Here is a 26,251-nt window from a genome sequence, read left to right as displayed (position 1 = left end):
TGGCTGCAAGGGAAGTGGAGCCAGACGCTGGAACAGGCGAATAAGAGTAAGAGGCTGGCCACGGGCCTGCCGCAGCTGGCACACGCAACAGTACCCCCCCCTTATGCCCCCCTCTTGGAGGTCTGGGTTTGCCCGAATGGGCACGGTGAAATTGTAGGAGGAGGCCTTTATCCAAGATGTTATGAGCTGGCTCCCAAGAATTTTCTTCTGGGCCGTAACCCTCCCAAGAGAGGAAGTATTCCCACTGATGGCCCCTATGGTGGACATCCAGAACTTCATGGACCTTGTAAGTAGTATCAGCAACCAAGTGAGATGGTTCAGGTACCTTACGAGAAGGCCAGGAAAGAATCACCGGCTTCAATAGTGACACGTAGAATGTGTTGTGGATACCCAGGGTCAGAGGCAACCGGAGCTGGTAACAGGTCCGATAAGAAGGGTGACTGGGAAAGGTCCAATGTATCTAGGTGCAAATCTTCGGGATGGTACTTTGAGCCGGATGTATCGCGTACTTAACCAGGCTTTTTGACCAGGAAGGAATTCAGGAGCAGAGCGTCGATGGGTATCAGTGGACTTCTTAGCCCAGGCCGCTGCTTGACGCAGACGAAGATTTGTCTGATTCCAAAGGGTTTTAAGGGCATCAGCAGTGGTCTGCGTGGCTGGCGAGGGCATCGCCAGCGGAATAGGTAATGGAGGCCTTGGCTGCCTACTATAGACGATGGTGAATGTCGATACTCCTGTGGTAGAGGCGATCTGGGAGTTGTGGGAAAACTCCGCCTAGGGGGGAAGTGCTGCCCAGTTGTCCTGCCAATCATTTATATAGGCGCATAGAAAGGCTTTTAGGGAATGGTTCATATGTTCGGCTTGACCGTTGGCCTGTGGATGGTAAGTTGTGGTAAGGCTGATGTTAAGGCCAAACTTGCAGCATAGAATGCACCAATAGCGGGCTACGAACTGGGGGCCTCTGTCCAAGACTATGTCCTTGGGTAGGCTGTGCAACCGAAATACATGAAGGAAAAAGAGGCGCGCCAATTCTGGAGCAGAGGGTAGGCCAGGCAGTGGAACAAAATGGGCCATTTTAGAAAACCTGTTGATGATGACCTATATAACAGTGATTCCTTTAGACGGCAGCAGATCCACAATGAAATCCATGGAAAGATGTGTCCACAGCTCCTCCGGAGCAGGAGATGGCTGGAGAAAGCCCCAGGGCCGACCAACTGGGGGCTTCTGCTGGGTACAGGTATTGCAGGAGTCAACATATGCTCTGGCATCAGTGGCCATGGTAGGCCACCAGAAGAATCGCTGGAGTAGAGCAAGAGTTCATGCCCATCCTGGATGACCGGCAAATTTAGAATCATGCGCCCATCGGAGGACTCTCACAAAGATGGCAAGGCACAACTGTTTTCCCTGCTGGGACCGGGAAAGTTGCGGATAAGCAGATACATGCGGGATCGATGATGTGACTAGGCTCTTCAGGAACATCTTCGAGTTCAAAGAGGTGAGACAGGGCATCCGCCTAGAGGTTTTTCTCAGCTGGGCGATACCAGAGTTTGAAATTAAACCTGGAGAAAAACAAGGCCCAGTGGGCCTGACGAGCGTTGAGACACTGGGCATGACTCAGGTGTTCGAGGTTTTTATGATCCGTGAAAATTGTAAACTTGTGCTGAGCGCCCTCTAACCAAGGGCGCCATTTCTCTAAGGCAAGCTTAATTGCAAGTAGCTCCCAATCTCTGATACTGTAATTCTGTTCTGCGGGGGAGAACTTGCGGGAGAAAAAGGAACATGGAGTCAGGGTCCCAGATGTCGAATGTTGGCTCAAGACCGCCCCAGCCCCAATAGCAGAGGCGTCCACCTCGACCAGAAAGGGGCGGTTAGGGTCTGGGTGACGTAGACAGAGTCCAGCAAGGAAGGCCTTTTTAAGACATTGAAAAGCAGTGAGGGCCTCTTGGGACCAGTTCCGAGTGTCACGGCCCTTGCAGGTCATAGCTGTGAGGGGAGCCGCCAGAGTAGAATAATTGGTGATGAAATGGCGGTAGTAATTCGTGAACCCTAGGAATCGTTGTAGAGCTCAGAGACCCACTGGTTGGGACCAATTTTGGATTCCTCTAAGTTTCTCTGGGTCCATGGAAAACGCTAGTTGTGAAATAATGTACCCTAGGAAGGGCAGACTAGATTGCTCAAAAAGGCACGTCCCGTTTAGCAAAAAGATGGTTCTCACGAAGACATTGGAGGACCGTATGAACATCTGCATGGTGAGTAGCTAGGTCCTTAGAAAAGACAAGAATATCATCTAGGTATGCAACAACTTTAACATACAGGAGGTCTCTGAAGATCTCGTTGATCATTCGCTGAAATACAGCAGGGGCATTACAAAGGCCGAAGAGCATTACCAGATATTCGTAATGCCCGTCCCTGGTATTAAAGGCCGTTTTCCAGATGTCTTCAGGGCATATGCGGACCAGGTTGTAGGCTCCACGTAAATCTAATTTAGTAAAGATGGAAACCCCTTGGAGACAATCGAACAATTCGGAGATCAGAGGCCGAGGATACTTGTCTTTACGAGTTATGGCATTTAAGCTGTGATAGTCAATACAAGGCCTTAAGGATCTGTCCTTCGTGATGAAGAAAAATCCTGCTCCGGCGGGAGAAGTTGAAGGTTGAATGAACCCTTTAGCCAGGTTCTCTCAAATATACTCCATCATGGCATGGGTCTCGGGTTGTGGCAATGGGTAAGTCCGGCCTCGAGGAGGAGTGGTACCAGACAAAAGTTCGATTGGACAATTGAACCTACAGAGAGGCGGAAGGATATCTGCCTTCTGTTTTGAGAAGACATCCTCAAAGTCTGCGTAGGAAGCTGGAATGCCGGAGGAAGTGGTCACTAGAGAAACTGGTGACAGGCAGGGCTCCATTCAACGAGCTGGAGGGATCCCCAATCAAATTGGGGGGAATGACGGTGGAGCCAGGGTAGTCCCAGGATGTGGAATTCCACCTCTTCAACATGGAAAGCGCCAGTAAGAAGGTGAACTGGCTCGGTTAGCAAAGAGATCCGGCTGGGTAGCAGCTCACCATAAATAGATGCAATACATAAAGAAGTTTCCAGGGAGCGGGTAGCAATACCTAGGATCTGAACTAAGTCCTTGAGAATAAAATTTCCCCCTGCTCCGGAATCAATCAGAGCAAGGACAGGGAAGGCCCGGGAGTCCCAGGTTAATGTAACTGCAAGAGACAACTAAGGGGCCGGAGAAGTAGTGCCCAAGTTCAGAACCCCTACTGAACTTAGGCCCGGAAGTTTCCTGGACGGACTGGAGAAGACTGGAGACGGTGGCCTGAAGCTCCACAGTATAAACATAGGCCCGATTGCCTCCGCTGGAGGCGCTCTTCTGGGGACAAACGCCCATGGCCCAACTGCATGGGCTCTTCCACTTTAGCCAGAGAGGAGGTCCTGCCAGAGGTGGGACTCATGGTAGGTGGTGAGCGGGAGTGCTCCAAGGTGGACCTCCTGGGTGTTCGAGCCTCCCGATGGCATTCTTGGAGGCAATGGTCAATGCAGCCTGTCAGGTTTTTGAGGTCCTCAAGGGAGGATGGGAGCTCATGGGCTGCCAGTTCATCTTTGAGCTGAGGAGAAAGTCCATTCAGGTAGATGGCTCGGAGGCAATCTTCTTGCCAGGAAAGCTCTGTAGCCAGAATCCGAAATTCTATGGTATAATCAAACAGGGTCCGTTGACCTTGCCGCAAATGAAGAATATTGGTGCTTGCCACAGCCTGCTGTCCAGGATCATCAAAAGTCCAACGGAAGACAGTCACAAAGCGAGATAGTTCTTGTAGGAGCAAGTCCAATTGCTCCCACAGGGGCGAAGCCCATGCCTACGCCTTACCCTCCAATCGAGACAGAATGAAGGTAACCTTCGTGAGTTCATCTTGGAAGATGGATGGCTGCAGAGCAAATTGCACATAGCATTGGTTGATAAACCCTCTGTAGAGCTTGGAATTACCATTGAAATGAGGTGGAGCTGGTAGGGCCAGCAAAGCCCTGGAAGAGGAGGGAGACCGCTGTTGGTTGGCCGAAGCTGGTACTGGAACTGAATGACCAGATTGGGCATCAAGCGGGGCATGGAGACTCTCGATGGAGGTGGCCAATGCCTTGAGAAACCGCTGCTGTTCTTGCACTTTAGAGGCCAGGCCAGGGATGGCCTGGAGGGCATATGGCTCCGCCGAGTCCATGGCCTTTGCAACCTGTTGCGTAGGAGGTGGACCCTTGAGCCGAGGTGGGGTTGACGCTACCTGCAGGGCAGACCCTACGGGTCCCCACTATCAGTAGGTGGAGCTGGCTGACTGACAGAGGCCGGTTGGCGCTTCGCCAACACCAGCCCTTGTTCCCTGCAGGTTGAGCCTTTGGGTACCGGAGCCGGCTGGAGATAGGTGGGCCTCCATCATTCTTGTGAATGAGGAGGAGGTCATCCAGGGACCAGAAGCGGTAAGTGTAGAAGGTCTGATCTGGACGAGGCAGAGTCCTAGAGACCCGGGCAGAGACCCGGGCAGAGTCCTAGAGACCCGGGTACCCTGCAGGTTGAGCCTTTGGGTACCGGAGCCGGCTGGAGATAGGTGGGCCTCCATCATTCTTGTGAATGAGGAGGAGGTCATCCAGGGACCAGAAGCGGTAAGTGTAGAAGGTCTGATCTGGACGAGGCAGAGTCCTAGAGACCCGGGCGCCAAATGGAATGAGAGGCAGACAGGGGATGCCCGAGTAAGAACAGGCCGAAGCCTGAGAGGCCAAGTCCAGAATAAGTATAGCAGAAGCGTCATTGTACAGGCTGGAGTCAGGGCAGGTGGCAGGCAAGGTAGAATGGTAAGGCAAGACAGTGGTCAGGTCTGGGAGATAATCAATGACGTAGACAGGCAAAGCAGAGGTTGGATCCAGGAGATGATCAGTAGCTTGGTCAGACAAAGCAGAGGTTGGGTCCAGGAGAAGATCAGTAGCATGGTCAGGCAAAGCAGAGGTCAGGTCCAGGAGATGATCAGTAGCGTGGTCGGGCAAAGTAGAGGTGGGGTCCAGGAGAAGATCAGTAGCGTGGACAGGCAAAGCAGAGGTCGGGTCCAGAAGAAGATCAGTAGCGTGGACAGGCAAAGCAGAGGTCGGGTCCAGGAGATGATCAGTAGCGTGGTCGGGCAAAGCAGAGGTCGAGTCCAGGAGAAGATCAGTAGCATGGTCGGGCAAAGCAGAGGTCAAGTCCAGGAGATGATCAGTAGCGTGGACAGGCAAAGCAGAGGTCAGGTCCAGGAGATGGTCAGTAGAGTGGTCGGGCAAAGCAGAGGTCAAGTCCAGAAGTCAATCCGTAGAACAAGTAGAATAACACAGGGCACAGGAACAAGGAAGGATATCAGGACCAGGATCAGGAACACAGACGAGACAGGAACCAGGAATACGAAGGAATCACCAGAGGAGGCATCAAAGTACATGACCAGCTTGGAGACCTGTTGCAAAGGCAACTAACTGTGGCTGGGCCCGGTCTTATATACTGGGACCCAGTGACGTCATCATCCAGGGCCGTGGGTTGATTTCCCACTGCGGCCCCTTTAAAGGAAGAGGAGATGCTTGCTGGGCAGACTGGATGGACCATTTTGGTCCTTTTCTGCCATCATTTCTCTGTGTCTGTTTCTTGCTCACTCATTACTGGCTGCTGATTTCTGTCTCCCCCCTGAGAGTTGGTTTCATAGACTGCAGCCTATACGTGGGATGCAACAGAGAATCTTATCCACTCTGGTAGGGAGAAAGTGTCCTCTCATGCCAAGGGTTGGGGCCCATTCCATGATTTTGTAAGCAAAGATCTAGCTATATGTCCAAAAGCTGAGGCCCTGGAATCATTTTATTCACCCCTGAGCTCCCCACGAGAGTTCAGGTATAAATAATACATGTGTTGAGTCAATTTTTTCCCCATAAATTGTTTTATTTCAGACTGCCAGCAAAATATGGTACCTATACATATATATATATATATATATAGAGAGAGAGAGAGAGAGAGAGAGAGAGAGAGAGATACACACACTACAATATAAGTACATATATCTGACATTATGGATTAATAGAAATGGAAAATACCTGGGTTGTTGTCAATTAAAGCTCATATATGTTGATATTCAAAAGATTTACCTGGCTCCCATTTGACTGGTTAAATCTGTGCAGTTAAAATCACCCAGATAAACACATTTTACTGAGTAAAAATGGGGCTGAGGTAATAGTGTTCCTGGAGTGGGCTTTTGAATTTAGCCGATTAGTGCAATTTAGCTGGGCATCCCCACCTGTGCAGAGAGCAGGCTTAAATTTGCCCACTCACAGCTGGATTGGTCAGATTTAGCTGCATCTTCTGCCGCACAGTTAGCCAGGTAAGCGTGGCTGAAGAGTCATTTAAAGATAACTGGATACATCTACCCCGTTCTCTCATCAACTCTGCAGGTTTTTGAAAGTCCACCACATAGTACTGCAGCCCCAGTAGGGACCAGGCCCAATCCCCCTCCAAACAAAAACAAAAAAAAAAAGCCACCTGCCTTGCAGAATCGTAGAGAGATCTTGCTTTTTTTTGGGGGGGGTATATATATATATTTTTTAAATTATTTTTAAGTACAGCTTTGTTTCTGCTTCTCTCAGCTCTTCAGATGGACATCACAAGTCTGTATGACTTGAAGTTTCCTACCCCTGCCCTGGACCAGACTTCCGAAGTGCCCGCTAGGCCAGGCTGGCCAGCAGAGGGAAGCCCGGAGCACTCTGCCACTCTCCAGAGGAAAGGCAGCCTAAGAGACCTGAGCAGATCAACCTTAAAACATCTGGATGAGCTGGACAAGGAAAGGTACAAAATACTTCTCAACAACAACAAAAAAAACCCCCAAACAAACCCAGATAAGTGCACCAGCATTAAAGAGTATAGACCTCAGATCTTGTTAATTTCAGAAGCAGCTGTCGTTGACTGATGCTGTGACCCTGGGGTTGTTGCATCACCTCCCTGTGCTGTAGCTACCTGCTAATAAGTGTCTAGCTGAGATGCCAGATTCCATCTTCCTATAAGGCAGGGGGTCAGTCTTCCGTCCTGCAGTGTAATTAATGACACTGCAAGGTTCCACGGTGGGCCCGAGTCCCTCGAGAGTGACCCGCATTTCTTTCTCTAGCTATGGTTAGAAAGCGACTGTGCTGTTCGTACGTAGAGAGACGGCAATTTTCAAAGGCATTTCAGCAGGTTAAACTGTGCTTTACCCGCAGGAATAGGGTCTCTGAGAATTGCTGCTCCGCGCGCCCTTTTATCTGCACATAGAGTAGGTGTCCCAGAGGGTGGCGTCTGGGTGGGGTTGGCACTTAGCCGCCTGCTTTTTTATTTTAAAAAGCATGCACATAATTTTTCCGGCTCAGTTTTGAAAGGTGACATTTTTTTCTCTTTGAAGTCTGACATGAGGTCTGCGGGTGAAAGGTATCCCCGCAGGCTTTACACTTCTGTGCGTAGTCTGAAAATTGCCCTCAGAGTGAATACAAACATCCAAACGGTGGTCGTTTGTCTTCTGTCACAATATGACATAGGTGGCAAATACACATGCATCAGCTAGGCACAAGAAACAAACCTTTCGCAAAAGAAAGCTTGCTCTATAACAAGAGGTCCCTCATTGTAAAGAAGTGAGGGAAAGATCGGCTGAGGGTCTGTGGCATTGTCCACATGGGCCTAAGGGTCCTTACCTGCAGGCTGCAACTCCCAGAAACCAGGTGAGCCAATGCCAGCAAGTTGGTGGTGGCTGGATGCTGTCCAGCAGGGCCATGGGGTGTTTAGGCAGCAGCCTCCCTGGTTTTGGTAGCTGTTTGGATCACTGAATGGCTTGGTGATGAAGCATGAGGGGTAGGGGCAGGGAGTTGGCTGCTGGATTAAGTATGGGATCTCGTAAGCTCATCTACCCAGACGAGTAGAGGGAGCAAAGAATAAACCGACTTGAGTAAGGTGTGATATCCTACAAGTGGCCAAGCTTCTGTACGGAGATGTATCCCTAACAGTGCAGCCGGGAATCGCTGGGCAGACTGGATGGGCCAGTTGGTCAGTTTTCTGACCTCGTTTTCTCTGTTCAGTGCTGCATGTCTGCTGGTAGGTGCACAAAGTATTACAGACAAATGCTAAGCACCACAGGAATTTGGGCGGGTGGAGCTCTGGGCAGCCTCACAGCCTGTACATAAGAAATGCCATACTGGATCAGATCAGTGGTTCATTGAGCCCAGCATCCTGTCTCCGACAGAGGCTCATCCAGGTCACAAGTAGCCGGAAGGATCCCAAAGAAGAGGTCCGATCCTTCTTGCCCATGAAGTAGTGCAGGTGTGATCCAAAATCTTTCTTTATTTCCTTGTTTAGGTGCTTCCTTCTGAGTGAAATTGACAAGGAGGAAAAAGCAAAACTATGGTACTACACCCAGCTGCAAATCCTGTCCAAGCGTCGGGAGGCGCTTCCCCATGTAGAAACCGTGAGTAGAGTGTAGTGTAAGGATCTTGAAGCCTAAAGTCAGCCATGTAACACTAAAGAATTTTCCTCCTGTTCTCCCTGCATTTTGTCAGAACACACACACACACACACACACACACACCAATCTGAAGGATGTGCACATGGATGCTAGAGGATGGGATGTGCACATGGACGCCAGTGGGTGGGATGTGTTCACAGGCACCAGCAGGTGGGATGTGCACATGGACGCCAGTGGGTGGGATGTGTTCACAGCCACCAGCAGGTGGGATGTGCACATGGACGCCAGTGGGTGGGATGTGTTCACAGGCACCAGCAGGTGGGATGTGCACATGGACGCCAGTGGGTGGGATGTGCACACAGGCACCAGAGGCTGGGGTGTGCTCAAGGATGCTAGCAGGTGGGATACACACATGAGGTCCAGAGGATGGGATGTGCATATGAACAGCAAACAGTATTCCAAAACCTATTCTCCAGATGATAAAGATTTCACTCAGGCCGATTCAGTAAAACATGTGGGAGAGCCGGCGCTCTGAGTTGAGCGCCTGCTCTCCCGACACGCGCCCAGGCACCTCTCCCGGGCATGCGATTCTCTCGTTAAATTAGGTGTCGCGCTAATAAGGAGGCGCTAGGGACAATAGCGCGTCCCTAGCGCCTCCTTATTAGCGGACGTGGCGGCTGTCAGCGGGTCCGACAACCGACGCTCAATTTTACCGGCGTCAGTTGTCAAACCCGCCGACAACCACGGGTTTGGAAAACGGACGCCGGCAAAATTAAGCATCTGTTTTTGAACCCGCCGACCGGCGGGCAGATTTTTTTTTTTGGGGGGGGGGGGAGGATTTCTGGGATTTTTTAATTTTTGGGGCCTCCGACTTAATATCGCTATGATATTACATCGGAGGGTGTACAGAAAAGCAGTCTTTTCTGCTTTTCTGTACACTTTCCCGGTGCTTTCTAAGGTATTTCTGAGAGTAAATTGTGCAGCTTGGCCGCACAGTTTACTTTCAGTATTACGGGGAAATAACTAATAGGCTCATCATCATGCATTTGCATGTGATGAGCGCTATTAGTTTCGGGAGGGTTGGTCGCGCTTTTCCCACGCGCTATTATTACCCCTTACAGTATAAGGGGTAATAATAGCGCGTCTAAAGCGCGAGGCCAGACGGGGGCTAAAAGGTGCGCTCGGCCGAGTGCACGGTTCTGTATCGGCCTGGCTGTTTGTGATCTCAGAATCCATCAGCTAAGGAAATGATTATGATATTACTGAGATTTGATTGATAGCATCATTGATTGAGTAAGGCAGCAGACGACCATCCAATGCTGGGCCCTGGGGAACTGATTCACAGACCTTAGGGGAAAAGCACAGGACGGCTTCTATAGCCAAGTCCAAAAACAAAGCAAGTTAAAAACAGCAGCATTGTCTGAATTATCAAGAAGGCTGCTCACCCAGTAAAAATGTTGCTAGCAGTAATTTTGTTATAGGTTTGACAGTTGATTGGTTGATCGTTAATTGACATAGGGTTTGGGGGTGACCTGCACGGAGCACCAGTCGCCACCATGGGAAATTTGCTGGGCAGACTGGATGGACCGGACGGTCTTTTTCTGCCATCATCACAATGTTACTATGTGTGTGTCTGCATTAGGGAATACTGAGTGCATGTTCCTGAAACGGCTCTCTAACAATCTCTTCTTTACATATTTTTCTCACTTTCATTTTCCGGACTCAGTTCTCTCTGCAGATGGATTTGATCCAGCAGCAGCTGGAATTTGAGGCTCAGCACATCCGGTCTCTGTTGGAGGAGAGGTTTGGGACGACAGATGAGATGGTGCAGAGGGCCCAGGTACTGGAGAACTTCACGTCTCCCCCTCAGAGGGGATTCAGCGTTTGGTACTGGGCTCAGCTCCAGGGTAGAAAGGCAGGAGATGAGCGTTCGCGGTGTTTGTGGAGCGGATTTATTGGGTGCGCAGTCTGGCACACAGATTGTCCTCCTGACAGGGGGCCAGAGTTCTGACTTGGCAAAGCCCTTGTGCTTATGGTTGGCCTGCAGACCATGCATCTTACTGGCCAATAAGTCATTTGTTGCACCTTATCTGCATCAGCTCGTCAGGGCAGCCAAGTATGCCTTCTCCTGATGAGCAGTCCCAAGCCTTTCTTTCTTATCCCTGATGGGAGGCGACAATTTTTCTGCTCCCATTACCTAAGGCCACGCCTTTGTGCTTGTGCAGCTTGCACGAACGTGTCAGGCATGAGCTCTGAGCCATCACTCATACCTGGGACTACTTTTCCTGCCAGGCCTCGCAGCGGCACTTTTGTGGGATCCTGACACCGCATGCATCTTCATTCCTGGAATCCCCCCTCTTTCTAGGAGGAAGAACCATCCTTAGTGAATGGGTCAGAGAATGTATGCAAGCCCCTGCTCCTCATACACATTTCTAAGCGGAAAACAATGCATCCCTCTGGAGGCCGAAGTGCCCACTACGTGGCCTGGTTGCCCAAAAGCTCAGAGAGCCAATGGCATTGTGTCAATTACAGCAACACAAACAGTCTCCCACGGGCAGCCGTGAACTTTAGGTCTCGTTCTTTAAATCCTTGCAGATCCGGGCATCCAGGCTGGAACAGATCGAGTCAGAGCTGGTGGATGTTCAGAAGGTGCAGCACGGGCAAGCACAGGTGCGCAGAGTTTGGGGGTTTTTTTTGCATTTAGAGTTCACACCTGTTCTAATGGGGGCAGCCATGTGTCCACAGCTTGTGTGCGACCAGGACTCGGACTAACTGTTCTACCGAGAGAGGGAAAAACCTGTGCGGCAGAAGTGTGGGTATGTGTGAGCACAGCTCAGAGTGATTGTTACATAAGATCTGCCTCATCTGGGTATGTTAGCAGGGAAAATCTAAGCAGAAAAATACCTGTCCTAAAATTACCTTGGTAACTTTACCTGGCTTAAGTTCCGCTGAATATCCAGGCAAAGATACAAAGGAAACTTTACTGTTCACTGCACCACTAAGTAAGAACCTCAGTAATGCCTATGGGCAGCCATCCTGCTGTGCGAGACACTTACTTTGGGGCCAATGCAATAAAATGTTCTTAGCGTACACATGGCACCCGCAAGGGGGGCGCCATGCAATAAACAGATTAGGGGGTTGAGCTAGCAAGGAGGCACTAGGGTCGCTAGCGTGACCTTAGCGCCTCCTTCCTAACGCGACCACACGGTCTGCCGGTTATGAACACCGATGACGATAAATAATCTGCGTGCTACAGGGATGTGAGTGAATGAGAGTAGGACACAGCGTGACTCTTTTATACCTGAGGGGGGGGGGCACATAATTTGCGTGCTACAGGGATGTGAGTGAATGAGAGCAGTGTTGGATTCGTGGACCCTTGAGCCGGCTGGGACAGATGATGATGCACCGTGGGAAGGCCCACAGTGGATGTCAAAGACGGGAGGCAGCAAAGGGCAGGAGACCAGAGGGATCTTCTCCACTGAAAGCCCGAGGTCCTCCCAGGAGGAGCCCGTGAGGATCCGGGCCTCTTGGACTTACGTGCGGTCTCCTGTGGGCCGGTGTCTGAAGAGGAGTTCCAGAGTATTGAAGAGAGGAGAAGCTGAAGAGGAGTTCCAGAGTATTGAAGAGAGGAGAAGCTGAAGCCAGGAGGCCAACCGGAACTTCACCACTGGAAGCCCGCGGCCTCCCCGGGAGGAGCCCGTGAGGACCCGAGCCGCTTGGACATAGGCAAGACCCCTGGACGGTGCACAACCAGATACCGGAGGAAGAGAAGAGTCGGAGGCCAGTGGACGAGCCGAAGTCAGAAGCCAGAGGATGAAGGACAGCAACTAGCAACCTCTGGGAGCAGAGAGAACCTCGTTGCAAGGCAAGGAGTAGATCTAGATGCAGGGTTTAAATACCCTGAGAGCGTCTGACGTCACCCCAGGCTGCGCTATTCCTTCCCACGCTGGCCGCTTTACATGTAGAGCCCCTGTGCAAGCGCATCTAGGGGGGGGGAGCTAGCCATGGAGCATTGGTGGCATCTCCCTCGAGGAGGGAGCGCTGCGGGCCGGAGCCAGGCAGGCCTGTACAGGCCGCAAAGACGCCGCAGCGGCCCGGACTGTCCCCGAGGTAGCTGGAGGGACCAGGGCACGGCCCGGGACTGCAACATCCACGGCTCAGAGTGACTCTTATACCTGGGGTGGGGTGGGTACATAATCTGTGTGCTACAGGGATGTGAGTGAATGCGTGCAGGACTGAAGGTGGAGCTGCAAAGGTTAAAAGTGTTCAACAGGCTTGGACCTTGTTTAAAAATACAATCCTAGAGGCGCAGTCCATATCTATTCCACGCATTAAGAAAGGTGGAAGGAAGGCAAAATGATTACCATCATAGTTAAAAGGTGAGGTGAAAGAGGCTATTTTAGCCAAAAAAACATCCTTCAAAAATTGGAAGAAGGATCCTTCTGAAAAAAATAGGATAAAACATAAGCATTGTCAAGCTAAGTGTAACGTATCAAAAAGAACAATAGACAATTTCCACAACAACACACAGTATCCGAAAAGGAAATGTCACTTGTATTTAATCACCGATCCCAAAAAATTCAAAATGATAATTATCATCAATTGTATGTGATTTTAGTTAAACCGCATCATCAAGCCTGACGGCGTGTGCTCTATATTTCAACTCGAGAACCGCCCGGTCTTCTAATCATTTGCGGCAAAATTAGATCTTTGTCAAAATCTTTTTTCTTTAGCTTTTTCTATTTTTCTTTAGTTTTCTATTAGTTTTCTCAAATGCATATTCATTATATCTTACATATCAACCTTTGGTCTTCTATTCGGCCGTATGTTGAGCTTGAATTAAAAGATTCTGACATCAGCAGTGCTTATTGAATAGAAGACCAAAGGTTGATATGTAAGATATAATGAATATGCATTTGAGAAAACTAATAGAAAACTAAAGAAAAATAGAAAAAGCTAAAGAAAAAAGATTTTGACAAAGATCTAATTTTGCCGCAAATGATTAGAAGACCGGGCGGTTCTCGAGTTGAAATATAGAGCACACGCCGTCAGGCTTGATGATGCGGTTTAACTAAAATCACATACAATTGATGATAATTATCATTTTGAATTTTTTGGGATCGGTGATTAAATACAAGTGACATTTCCTTTTCGGATACAAGTTAAGTGTAAAACATTGATAAGACAGGCGAAGAGAGAATTTGAAATGAAATTGGCCATAGAGGCAAAAACTCATAATAAAAACTTTTTAAAATATATCCAAAGCAAGAAACCTGTGAGGGAGTCGGTTGGACCATTAGATGACAGAGGGGTTAAAGGGGCTCTTAGGGAAGATAAGGCCATTGCAGAAAGACTAAATGAATTCTTTGCCTCCGTGTTTACTAATGAGGATGTTGGGGAGATACCAGTTCCGGAGATGGTTTTCAGGGATGATGAGTCAGACGAACTGAACCAAATCACTGTGAACCGGAAAGATGAGGTAGGCCAGATTGACAAACTAAAGAGTAGCAAGTCACCTGGACCGGATGGTATGCATCCTAGGGTTCTGAAGGAACTAAAAAATGAAATTTCTGATCTATTAGTTAAAATTTGTAACCTATCATTAAAATCATCCATTGTACCTGAAGACTGGAGGGTGCCAATGTAACCCCAATATTTAAAAAAGGCTCCAGGGGCCTGACTTCAGTGCCTGGAAAAATAGTGGAAACTATTCTCAAGAACAAAATTGTAAAGCATATAGAAAGACATGATTTAATGGAACACAGTCAACATGGATATACCCAAGGGAAGTCTTGCCTAACAAATCTGCTTCATTTTTTTGAAGGGGTTAATAAACATGTGGATAAAGGTGAACCGGTAGATGTAGTGTATTTGGATTTTCAGAAGGCGTTTGACAAAGTCCCTCATGAGAGGCTTCTACGAAAACTAAAAAGTCATGGGATAGGAGGCAATGTCCTTTCGTGGATTACAAGCTGGTTAAAAGACAGGAAACAGAGAGTAGGATTAAATGGTCAATTTTCTCAGTGGAAAAGGGTAAACAGTGGAGTACCTCAGGGATCTGTACTTGGACCGGTGCTTTTCAATATATATATAAATGATCTGGAAAGGAATACGACGAGTGAGGTTATCAAATTTGCAGATGATACAAAATTATTCAGAGTAGTTAAATCACAAGCAGACTGTGATACATTGCAGGAGGACCTTGCAAGACTTGAAGATTGGGCATCCAAATGGCAGATGAAATTTAATGCGGACAAGTGCAAGGTGTTGCATATAGGGAAAAATAACCGTTGCTGTAGTTATACGATGTTAGGTTCCATATTAGGAGCTACCACCCAGGAAAAAGATCTAGGCATCATAGTGGATAATACTTTAAAATCGTCGGCTCAGTGTGCTGCAGCAGTCAAAAAAGCAAATAGAATGTTAGGAATTATTAGGAAGGGAATGGTTAATAGAACGGAAAATGTCATAATGCCTCTATATCGCTCCATGGTGAGACCACACCTTGAATACTGTGTACAATTCTGGTCGCCGCATCTCAAAAAAGATATTGTTGCGATGGAGAAGGTACAGAGAAGGGCAACCAAAATGATAAAGGGGATGGAACAGCTTCCCTATGAGGAAAGGCTGAAGAGGTTAGGGCTGTTCAGCTTGGAGAAGAGACGGCTGAGGGGGGATATGATAGCGGTCTTTAAGATCATGAGAGGTCTTGAACGAGTAGATGTGACTCGGTTATTTTCACTTTCGAATAATAGAAGGACTAGGGGGCATTCCATGAAGTTAGCAAGTAGCACATTTAAGACTAATCGGAGAAAATTCTTTTTCACTCAACGCACAATAAAAGCTCTGGAATTTGTTGCCAGAGGATGTGGTTAGTGCAGTTAGTGTAGCTGGGTTCAAAAAAGGTTTGGATAAGTTCTTGGAGGAGAAGTTCATTAATGGCTATTAATCAATTTTACTTAGGGCATAGCCACTGCTATTAATTGCATCAGTAGCATGGGATCTTCTTAGTGTTTGGGTACTTGCCAGGTTCTTGTGGCCTGGTTTTGGCCTCTGTTGGAAACAGGTTGCTGGGCTTGATGGACCTTTGGTCTGACCCAGCATGGCAATTTCTTATGTTCTTATGTTCTTATACCTGGGGTAGCACATAATCTGTGTGCTACAGGGGTGTGAGTGAATGAGTGGAGGACTGAGCGTCACTCTTTTGCCTGGGGACGGGGGCACATACGGTAATCTGTGTGCTACAGGGATGCGAGTGAATGAGTGGAGGACTCAGCATGACTTTTATACCTGGTGGGGCACATTATCTCTTTGCTACAGGGATGTGAGTGAATGAGTGCAGGACACAGCGTGACTGATATATCTGGGGACGGGGGCACATAATCTGTGTGCTACAGAGATGTGAGTGAATGAGCATAGGACTCAGTATAACTCTTATCTGGGGGAGCACATAATCTGTGTGCTACAGGGATGTGAGTGAATGAGCATAGGACTCAGTATAACTCTTATCTGGGGGAGCACATAATCTGTGTGCTACAGGGATGTCAGTGAATGAGTGCAGAATCAGTGTGACTCTTATACCTGGGGGGACACATAATCTGTGTGCTACAGGGATGTGAGTGAGTGAGTGCAGGAGTCAGTGTGACTCTTGTACCGGCGGGGCACATAATCTGTGTGCTACAGGGACGTGAGTGAATGAGGGCAGGACTTAGCTGGGAGGACACATAATCTGTGTGCTACAGGGATGACAATGAATGAGTGCAGGACTGAGCGAGACTCTTATACCTGGGTTAGTACATAATCTGTGTGCTATAGGGATGTGAGTGAATGAGTTGAAGACTGAGCGTCACTCTTATGCCTGGCGACGGGTGCACATAATCTGTGTGCTACAGGGATGTGAGTGAATGAGTGGAGGACTCAGCATGACTCTTATACCTGGGGGGGGGGGGGGAGCGTACATAATCTGTGTGCTACAGGGATGTGAGTGAGTGAGTGCAGGAGTCAGTGTGACTCTTGTACCGGCGGGGCACATAATCTGTGTGCTACAGGGACGTGAGTGAATGAGGGCAGGACTTAGCTGGGAGGACACATAATCTGTGTGCTACAGGGATGTCAATGAATGAGTGCAGGACTGAGCAAGACTCTTATACCTGGGAGGACACGTAATCTGTGTGCTACAGGATGTCAATGAATGAGTGCAGGACTGAGCGAGACTCTTATACCTGGGTTAGTACATAATCTGTGTGCTATAGGGATGTGAGTGAATGAGTTGAAGACTGAGCGTCACTCTTATGCCTGGCGACGGGTGCACATAATCTGTGTGCTACAGGGATGTGAGTGAATGAGTGGATGACTCAGCATGACTCTTATACCTGGGGGGGGGGGGGGGCGTACATAATCTGTGTCTGCTACAGGGATGTGAGTGAATGAGTGCAGGACTGAGCATGACTCATATATCTGGGGACGGGGGCACATAATCTGGGTGCTACAGGGATGTGAGTGAATTTGTATAGGACTCAGTATGACTCATATCTGGGGGGGCACATAATCTGCATGCTACAGAGACATGAGTGAATGAGGGCAGGATGAGTGTGACTCTTATACCTGGGGGGCACATAAGCTGTGTGCTACAGGGATGTGAGTGAATGAGTGCAGGACTGAGCGTGACCCTTATATATGGGGAGGGGGCACATATTCTGTGTGCTACAGGGATGTGAGTATATGAGTATAGGACTCAGTATGACTCATATCTGTGGGGTCACATAATTTTTGTGCTACAGGGATGTGAGTGAATGAGTGCAGGACACTGCGAGACTCTTATAGCTGGGGAGCACATAATCTGTGTGCTACAGGGATGTGAGTGAATGAGTGCAGGACTGAGCGTGACTCTTATACCTTGGGACGGGGGCACATAATCTGTGTGCCACGGGGTGTGAGTGAATGAGTGGACGACTGAGCGTGATTCTAATACCTGAGGTTGGGTTCATATAATCTTTGTGCTAAAGGGATGTGAGGACTGAGTGCAGAACTCAGCGTGACTCTTATACCTTGGGACGGGGGCACATAATCTGCGTGCTATAGGAATGTGAGTGAATGAGTGCAAGACTCAGCCTGACTCTTATAAGAACATAAGAACATAAGAACTTGCCATGCTGGGTCAGACCAAGGGTCCATGAAGCCCAGCATCCTGTTTCCAACAGAGGCCAAACCAGGTCACAAGAACCTGGCAAGTACCCAAACACTAAGAAGATCCCATGCTACTGATGCAATTAATAGCAGTGGCTATTCCCTAAGTAAACTTGATTAATAGCCGTTAATGGACTTCTCCTCCAAGAACTTATCCAAACCTTTTTTGAACCCAGTTACACTATCTGCACTAACCACATCCTCTGGCAACAAATTCCAGAGCTTTATTGTGCGTTGAGTGAAAAAGAATTTTCTCCGATTAGTCTTAAATGTGCTACTTGCTAACTTCATGGAATGCCCCCTAGTCCTTCTATTATTCGAAAATGTAAATAACAGAGTCACATCTACTCGTTGAAGACCTCTCATGATCTTAAAGACCTCTATCATATCCCCCCTCAACCGTCTCTTCTCCAAGCTGAACAGCCCTAACCTCTTCAGCCTTTCCTCATAGGGGAGCATCCGGCAGTTCTGTGAGGTCAGGAGGGGTAAGAGGGGCTGGAGCATGTCTCTTCTCCCTGCTTTATTCTATTGTGCTTCCTGCTCCAGACCCTCTCCTCCTGTCCTCTGCAGTGCTGCTCATTGCCACGTGGCCAGGAGGGAAAGAGCCACAGATTGGCCACCCCTGCCGTAATGGTATTCCCCTGGGATCCCTGTGGGTCTGGCAGGCTGCACCAGTATGGGAGCACTAAAGGTTGGGTTCCTTGGTGGCCAGGCTGCCTGCAATGAATTGAGTCCATGCCTTTTTCTCTGTTTCTGTCAATATCTGAGAAACAGGAGAGTCCAGAGAGTGATGGGGGCCCAGCAAGCTCTACGCACGACGAGGAGGAAGCCGGAGCAGCAGAAAGCAAGGTACGGTGCTGTGACAGTGTGAGGAGGGGAGGGGCAGGGCAGGGAATGGCGAATGGGATCTAACCCAAGTGATTCATGAGCGGAAACTGTGAACCGATAGCAAAATGTATCAGTACTCCAGGTTCAGGCCCTCATCTTATATTAAATATGTTTTTAAAATCAATTGGAGAAAGTGACAGTTTTGTTAGGAAGAATTGCTCTTATCCATGATAAAACGTCTCTATAAGCACTTCCAGCAGCACCCACTCTTCCCTAACGCTGATCCGGAAAGAATAAGTGTAGCACAAACAACTGAAGAGTGGCCTCGGGGGGAGCAGACAGTGACATCCGATGCATCCCAAGTTAGGAACAGATCAGAGACATGGGACCACAGAATTGGCTGGCAGCTGGGTTTGCCTGGTGGGGTCGCCGGTGCTGGCGATTACTTTGGTTTTTGTACTGTGCTTAGAGATGCATATTTAGCGCGCCGTAAATAAACTCTCAAACCGTCAAGCCCCGTTCCCTGTACGTACCTGGATCAGTCCAGACAGTGGGTTATGTCCCCAATCCAGCAGATGGAGTCAGCACAAGCTTTGAGGGGGCGTATCCATATATACTACTACCCCCTCTGCAGGAGTTCAGTATCTTCTGACTCCAGCAGATGCGAGTAGGGGAATCAGGCTTCCCCTCCTTTTCCTTTTTCTTCACTTTCTAGCTTGATTATGGCTTGTTGTTGTCTTTTTCTGTGGATCAAGTTTGGATCAAGTTTGTATTAAGTTTAAAAAAAAAAAAAAAAAAAAGGCAGAGTTCTTTCAACTTCTGGGGAGTGGCTTATCTTCCTTGTCTCTTCTCTGCGGCCTTGCTGTTTATTTCTCGTTGCAGCCAGGGGTAAGTTTGTTTTTCCTTTGTAGTTTTTTCCTTCACAGCTCAGCCCCCGGTGCCCGCGAAAGCCGGTGGAGCCGGCCTCTTCGCTCTTTACTCCCTCACCCGCGGCCATTTTACAGCTCCTCATGGGCTGCTGAGCCATTTAGGGAAAGATGTCTGGGGCGGGTCGTGTGGCCGGGAAGGCCCCCCCGCGGCACCCTCCTCTATTTTCGGACAGCGGGCAGTGCGGGCCGACCGGGCCCCCCCGCAGCGGCGCTTTTGTGCGCGTGGCCCCCCCCCCGTGGCTTTTTCTTTTCTCCTACAGCGATCCCGATGCCGCGGCCGTCCCGCTGTGCGGCCTGCGGAGACCCGGGGTCCCGGATTTCCCGGGAGGGCATCTGTGCACGATGCCTCCCCGGGGGGGAAGGTACCTCACAGTCCCTGACTGATTTCTCTTTTTTGCCCGGGCGGCGCGGGCCGGCCACTCCGCCATTTTTGGCGGGAACGGCGGCCATTTTACATTCTGAGCGCCCTGAGGCGCAGGCCACGAGGGAGAACGGATCCCTGGAGGACTCTACCAGCAGGGGTGTTCCCCCGATTTTGGTGCAGGAACCAAGCACTCAGAGCCAGGGAGCAGGAACCACGCCGCCCCCGAAGCGCACCCGAGCAGGCCGGGGTTCTCTCCGGAGTTTATCCTGCTCATGCATACCGCTTATCTGCAGGGGCTGGAAGCACCTGTGGGACCCCTCCCTCCTAAGATCCCTCGGATGTCGCCCTCGACGCCGGCCCCCCCCGACCCTCCGGGAGTGGGGGCCTCCCGCCTTCCTACCCGGGTCCGATCCACGCCCGCGGCAGTGGGGGCGGTGCCAGACCCAGCGGGACATGGACTTGACCTCTCGGACGGGGGACAAGGGGACGGCACGCAGGAGGGGGATGATCCGCGTACCCTACGCCTCTTCCAGAGGGAAGAGCTGGACGACCTCATCCCGCAGATCATCCAAGAATTAGATTTGGACCCGCCACCAGACCCGCCTGCCCCAGTAGCTCCCGCTGTCGTCACTTCTTCAAGGAAGGGAGATCCTGTCCTGGCGGCACTCCGGCTGAGGGCTCGGGCTTTTCCCATTCATGACTCGTTTTTACAACTTCTCACCAGGGAATGGGACACCCCGGAGGCCTCCCTGAAGAGCAGCCGGGCTATGGAAAAGCCGTACCCGCTCCCCGAAGATTTTCTGGACCTCATCAAGGTCCCAAAGGTGGACTCCGCAGTGTCGGCGGTCACGAAGAGGACGACTATCCCAGTGACGGGAGGTGCGGCGTTGCGGACACACAGGATCGTAAGTTGGAAGTTTTCCTTAAGCGGGTTTTCGAGGTCTCCGCTCTGGGTATGCGGGCGGTGATGTGCAGTTCGCTTGCCCAGCGGGCTAGTCTCCTTTGGGTGCAACAACTCCTCACGTCTCAGAACCTGCCGTCCGATGAGGCTGCCCAGGCAGATCGGCTAGAAGCCGCAGTGACGTATGGGGCGGACGCCTCGTACGACCTTTTTCGGGTCCTCGCAAGATCCATGGTTTCGGTAGTGGCAGCACGACGACTACTGTGGCTACGCAATTCGGCGGCTGATACGTCCTCTAAGTCGAGTCTGGGCTCTCTTCCCTTCAGGGGCAAGTTCCTCTTCGGGGAGGATTTGGACCAGATCATCAAGTCCCTGGGGGAGAACGCTGTTCATCGGCTGCCGGAGGATAGGTTTCGACCATCCAGAGCATTTTCTTCTTCTCAGACCAGAGCCAGAGCGCAACGGCGCTACAGGGGATACAGACAGGCGGGCTCCCGGTCATCCGCCCCCAGGTCTCAGCCCTGGTCGCGCTCCTTTCGCGGGCGTCTGCCCGCACGCACTACTCCCGGAACCGGGAACCCCTATACCAAGTCTTCACAATGATGCCAGTCTCGCCCACTCCCCTGTCCCCAAGATTGGGGACCGACTAACGTATTTCTACGCGGAGTGGGCACGGATCACCTCGGACCAGTGGGTCCTGGATACCATAAAACACGGCTACGCATTGGAATTTGTCCGCCCCCCGCAGGGAAGGTTCATCTTTTCCCCCTGTGGCTTGGACCTCAAGAGAGGAGCAGTGCAGCTGACTCTGGACAGACTCCGGGAGATAGGCGCTATTGCGCTCGTGCCCTTCGGAGAGGTGGGCTCGGGCCACTATTCCATCTATTTCGTCGTACCAAAGAAGGACGGTTCCTTCCGGCCTATCCTAGACCTCAAGGAAGTCAACAAATCCCTTCGAGTCGTTCGGTTCCGCATGGAAACGCTCCGGTCAGTGATTGCGGTGGTGCATCGGGGGGAGTTCCTCGCCTCCCTGGACTTAACAGAGGCCTACCTGCACATTCCCATCCGCCCGGACCACCACCGTTTCCTTCGTTTCAAAATTCTGGACCAGCATTTTCAGTTCACGGCTCTCCCGTTCGGATTGGCGACGGTGCCGCGCACCTTCACCAAGATCATGGTAGTCGTGGCGGCAGCTCTCCGGAAGGAGGGCATCCTGGTTCATCCTTATCTGGACGATTGGCTCCTCCGGGCGAAGTCATTCGATCATGGACGCTCAGCGGTGACTCGAGTAGTACGGTTTCTACATTCCCTGAGATGGGTAGTGAACTTCTCCAAGAGCTCCCTCATGCCCTCGCAACGCTTGGGTTTTTTTGGGGGGCGACCTTCGACACCCTACTGGGCAAAGTTTTTCTGCGCCAGAACAAAGCTCAATCCTTGCGGGATCACACACGACGGTTCTCTGCGTTACCAGAGCCCACCTCCTGGGACTACCTGCAACTCCTGGGAGTGATGGGGTCCACCATCGACCTTGTACCTTGGGCTTGTGTCCCTCGATCTGCCAAATTGGGTGGTGGTGACCACCGATGCCAGTCTAGCAGGCTGGGGTGCAGTCTGCGATCGAAGCGCCATGCAGGGGACGTGGTCCACGGTGGAGGCGAAGTGGTCAATCAACCGTCTGGAAACCAGAGCGGTCCGGCTAGCTCTGCGACATTTCCTCCCGCTTCTTCGGAACCGGGAAGTCAGAATCCTATCGGACAACGCTACCACCGTGGCCTACATCAACCGACAAGGAGGCACGCGCAGCCCGCGCTCGAGGCGGCGCTGCTGATGCAATGGGCGGAGCGTCATCTCGTCCGGCTAGCGGCCTCGCACATCGCCGGTGTGGACAACGTCCAGGCGGACTTCCTCAGTCGTCAACTGCTGGACCCCGGAGAGTGGTCTCTCTCCGACAAAGCGATGCAACTTCTCGTCCATCGGTGGGGGGCCCCCCACTTGGATCTGATGGCGTCCGCTCTCAACGCCAAGGCTCCACGCTTCTTCAGTCGCCGGAGAGAGCGCAGCGCGGAGGGAGTGGATGCCCTGGGCCTCCCGAGACCGCCACATCTTCTGCTCTACGCTTTTCCACCATGGCCCCTGGTGGGCAGGATGCTCCGCAGAATAGAAAGCCATCAGGGGACCGTGGTTTTCATCGCCCCAGAATGGCCCAGGCGACCCAGGTTTGCGGACCTGCTACAGCTGGTGATCGACGGGCCAATCAGGCTGGGGCACCTCCCCCAGCTCCTACATCAGGGCCCGGTATTTTTCGAGCAGGCAGAACTCTTCTGTCTTGCGGCCTGGCTTTTGAGAGGCGCCGCCTCCGGCGTCGGGGCTACCCGGAGGCAGTAGTATCCACGCTATTGCGGGCACGAAAGACATCGGCCTATGTTCGGGTCTGGAAGGTGTTCGAGCTGTGGTGTACCACCCAGGCCACGAGACCCGCTAAGGCTTCTGTACCTCAGATCCTTCAGTTTCTACAGGCGGGGGTGGAAAAAGGGCTCGCCTATAATTCACTACGGGTTCAGGTGGCCGCCCTTGGTTCACTGTTGAGCGATGGGGGCTCTCTTCTACAGTATCCTGACTTTGCTCGTTTTCTCAAGGGTGGCAAGCATATGCGTCCTCCGTTACGGGACCCTTGTCCCTCCTGGAGTCTTAACCTTGTGCTTTGCTCCCTGTCGGGACCACCGTTTGAGCCGCTGCACAGCACAACGATAAAGGATCTCACTCTCAAGACTGTATTTCTTGTGGCCATCTGTTCCGCTCGACGCATCTCGGAGCTGCAGGCTCTGTCGTGTAGAGAGCCCTATCTCCGTTTCTCCGACTCTGGAGTTTCGCTTCGCACCGTTCCCTCCTTCCTTCCGAAGGTGGTTTCTGCATTCCATGTGAACCAGACGGTGGAGTTGCCATCCTTCTCTTCCTCAGAGCCGAAGTCTCTCCGTCTCTTGAATGTCAAGCGCACTCTGCGCCTCTATCTGGAGGCTACAAATGAGTTCCGGACCTCTGACCATCTCTTCGTACTCTGGGCCGGTCCTAAGAAGGGGTCTCAGGCCTCGAAGACTACCATTGCCAGATGGCTGAAGGCCGGCATTGCTGCTTCCTACATTGAGGCGGGTCGGACTCCCCCACCCGGAATCGTAGCGCATTCTACACGTTCTCAGGCGGCACCTCGCCTCTTCAGTCTCTGGACACTTTGGCGAGCAGGTTCTCCGAGCAGGCCTCGCAGGACCCCACCCGATTTAGGGAAGCTTGGGTACATCCCACTGTCTGGACTGATCCAGGTACGTACAGGGAAAAGAAAATTATTATTTACCTGCTAATTTTCGTTCCTGTAGTACCATGGATCAGTCCAGACGCCCACCGCGTTTGGGTTCTTGATCCTGCTCAGCTCTGCTCTTCTTGCTTGCAGTGTTCTGTGTCTTCACAGTCGTTTCTTTTCGCTGTTTTTCACAGCTCCCTACAAGTTGGTAGGATGTTTGCAGTTACTTGTTGCGGTTACAATTGTTTTCATTATCTGTTTCCACAAACTTGATCCTTCGGGGGTTTCTACTCTGGCTTTGATATACTCGATACTGAACTCCTGCAGAGGGGGTAGTAGTATATATGGATACGCCCCCTCAAAGCTTGTGCTGACTCCATCTGCTGGATTGGGGACATAACCCACTGTCTGGACTGATCCATGGTACTACAGGAACGAAAATTAGCAGGTAAGTAATAATTTTCTTATGCTCATGCAGCGCCAGGCCTAAGTGGCAGGTTAAGCAGAGGACCTGAGAGACCAGATGTTTGGGCAACAGCCCCACCAGTCCTGGGCAGCAGTTGGAGGTTATTCCAAAGCCTTCTGGTTGAAATGGGAAGCTGGGCAGGAGCTGGGCGTGAGCTAAGTTGTGGGGGTACAAATGAGAGAGAGAATAAAATGTCCTGGAAAAGGAGATCCTAAAAGCTTAGTAGTGTGGGCAGGAGTAATGGGGCAGACGGGATGGGTCGCTCGGGCTTTTTCTGCCGTCATCCACTATGTTAGTTATGTAAATTACCTGAAGCATGGACTCAGGGAGAGATACTTTTTTTTTTTTTTTTTAACATAATTACATTTGTATTGAAGCAGCCAGTATGCTAAAAAAAAAAACAGGAATAAACATGTTGTTCCAGAAATGTCATCCCTGGAAAAACAGGCGGGACCCATGGTTCAAGATTTTCACAAAAAGAATCCTTTTTACCACCACCCTCCCCCTCTCCCATCCTCACCCCCATGCCAACCCCCCACGATTGCTTCTTAATAACAGCGTACCACCTAGAAGTGACTGTATTCATATCCAAACGAACAAACTCTTCAAATGTTATCACGACACCATTTGACATATGGTTCCCACATACTTAAAAATGAATCTAAGGCGTCCTTCCGCGAGGCTGTTCATTTCCCCATATAATATACATTCCCACCCACATTTAGTTAATGGCAGCAATGAAGGCACGGACAGTTTCCTCCAATAGGCTGCAGTTTTGCATTTAGCAGCAAACACAAGTGGAGCAGGCAGTTTCCCTTTTTTAATAGGTAGATCAGTATTTAATAGTTTATTAAAACATTTGTATGCCACGCTGCCCATTGTTCTAAGTGACTCACAACAAAATATTCAAGTGTAAGATAAAACATTAAAGTTAGACAAATAAATACAAAATCAGACTAAACAGAAAAGCATTAAATACAGTGAACATTAAAAACAATGAAACACTTAAACCCAAGTCACCAGCCAAAAGTTAAAGAATATCCACAATCTCCCCTGCAGATGACCATCATTATTCACATGGGCTTTTAAAAGTCTATCATTCCATTAGAGATCTGTCCTCAAAGTGCGCAGCACGATACAAACCAAACAGCAATACTCCATGGAGACTTACCCCCTCCCCCCTCCCCTTAGTTTCCCAATCTCCTCTTCATTGCCTCCTAACCCCAGGATCATCCTTCATTGCCTCTCTCATCTCCTTCCAGAGGGGAGAAGGCGGCCACCGCTTTCTTCACTCCTCTCAATCTCTGTCCCCCAGCGCTCCAGCCTCCCCCACCTCCAGTGCCTTGCTGCCATCCCCTAGTCAACATCTTCACCACAGCCCCAGGGGTGGCTCTCGTTTTCTCTCCTCCCTGGGTCTCTCCCAAACACTAAGCTCCCGCTCTCCTCAGCCTCTTCTGTCCCTTCCTCAGTCTCTCGGGTAGGAAAGAGAAAAAGCAAAAAGACCTTAAGCTTCCTTAGGTACTGATGGGATAGATAATTTTAATAACAGGGTGGCCAGGATAACAGTTGCAGATATATTCCAAAATTAAATAAATAAATAAATTGAGTACAACAAAAAGAAGAGAAGTTAAGAATAACATCAAAAGAGAGAATAGGGCCAAGATGCAGTCTATTTAGTGCTGCTACTCCTCTTATTTAGTGCTTGTGAGACACTGAGCACCTAGGGATGTTGCCTCTCGATCCTGATCTCTAACCACTGGTCCCTTCTTACACCCCCTGGGTTTTACGCACTGAAAATATGCAGAATCCT

The 26,251-nt window shown here is 50.4% G+C and overlaps 1 protein-coding gene across 1 annotated transcript in view; it reads left to right on the top strand.

Annotated features, from left to right (window-relative positions):
* Positions 1–26,251, top strand: part of APC2 (APC regulator of WNT signaling pathway 2) — a 46,827-nt gene that overhangs the window by 5,535 nt on the left and 15,041 nt on the right. The window contains 5 exon segments of the mRNA XM_029614072.1: positions 6,641–6,839; positions 8,370–8,478; positions 10,202–10,315; positions 11,071–11,145; positions 18,436–18,510. Coding sequence (XP_029469932.1) covers positions 6,641–6,839; positions 8,370–8,478; positions 10,202–10,315; positions 11,071–11,145; positions 18,436–18,510 — 572 coding nt within the window.

Source organism: Rhinatrema bivittatum, chromosome 8, assembly GCF_901001135.1.
Source record: "Rhinatrema bivittatum chromosome 8, aRhiBiv1.1, whole genome shotgun sequence".
NCBI lineage: Eukaryota > Metazoa > Chordata > Amphibia > Gymnophiona > Rhinatrematidae > Rhinatrema > Rhinatrema bivittatum.
Note: the sequence above shows the minus strand (reverse complement) of the source record. Positions and strands in the feature narration are given on the sequence as shown.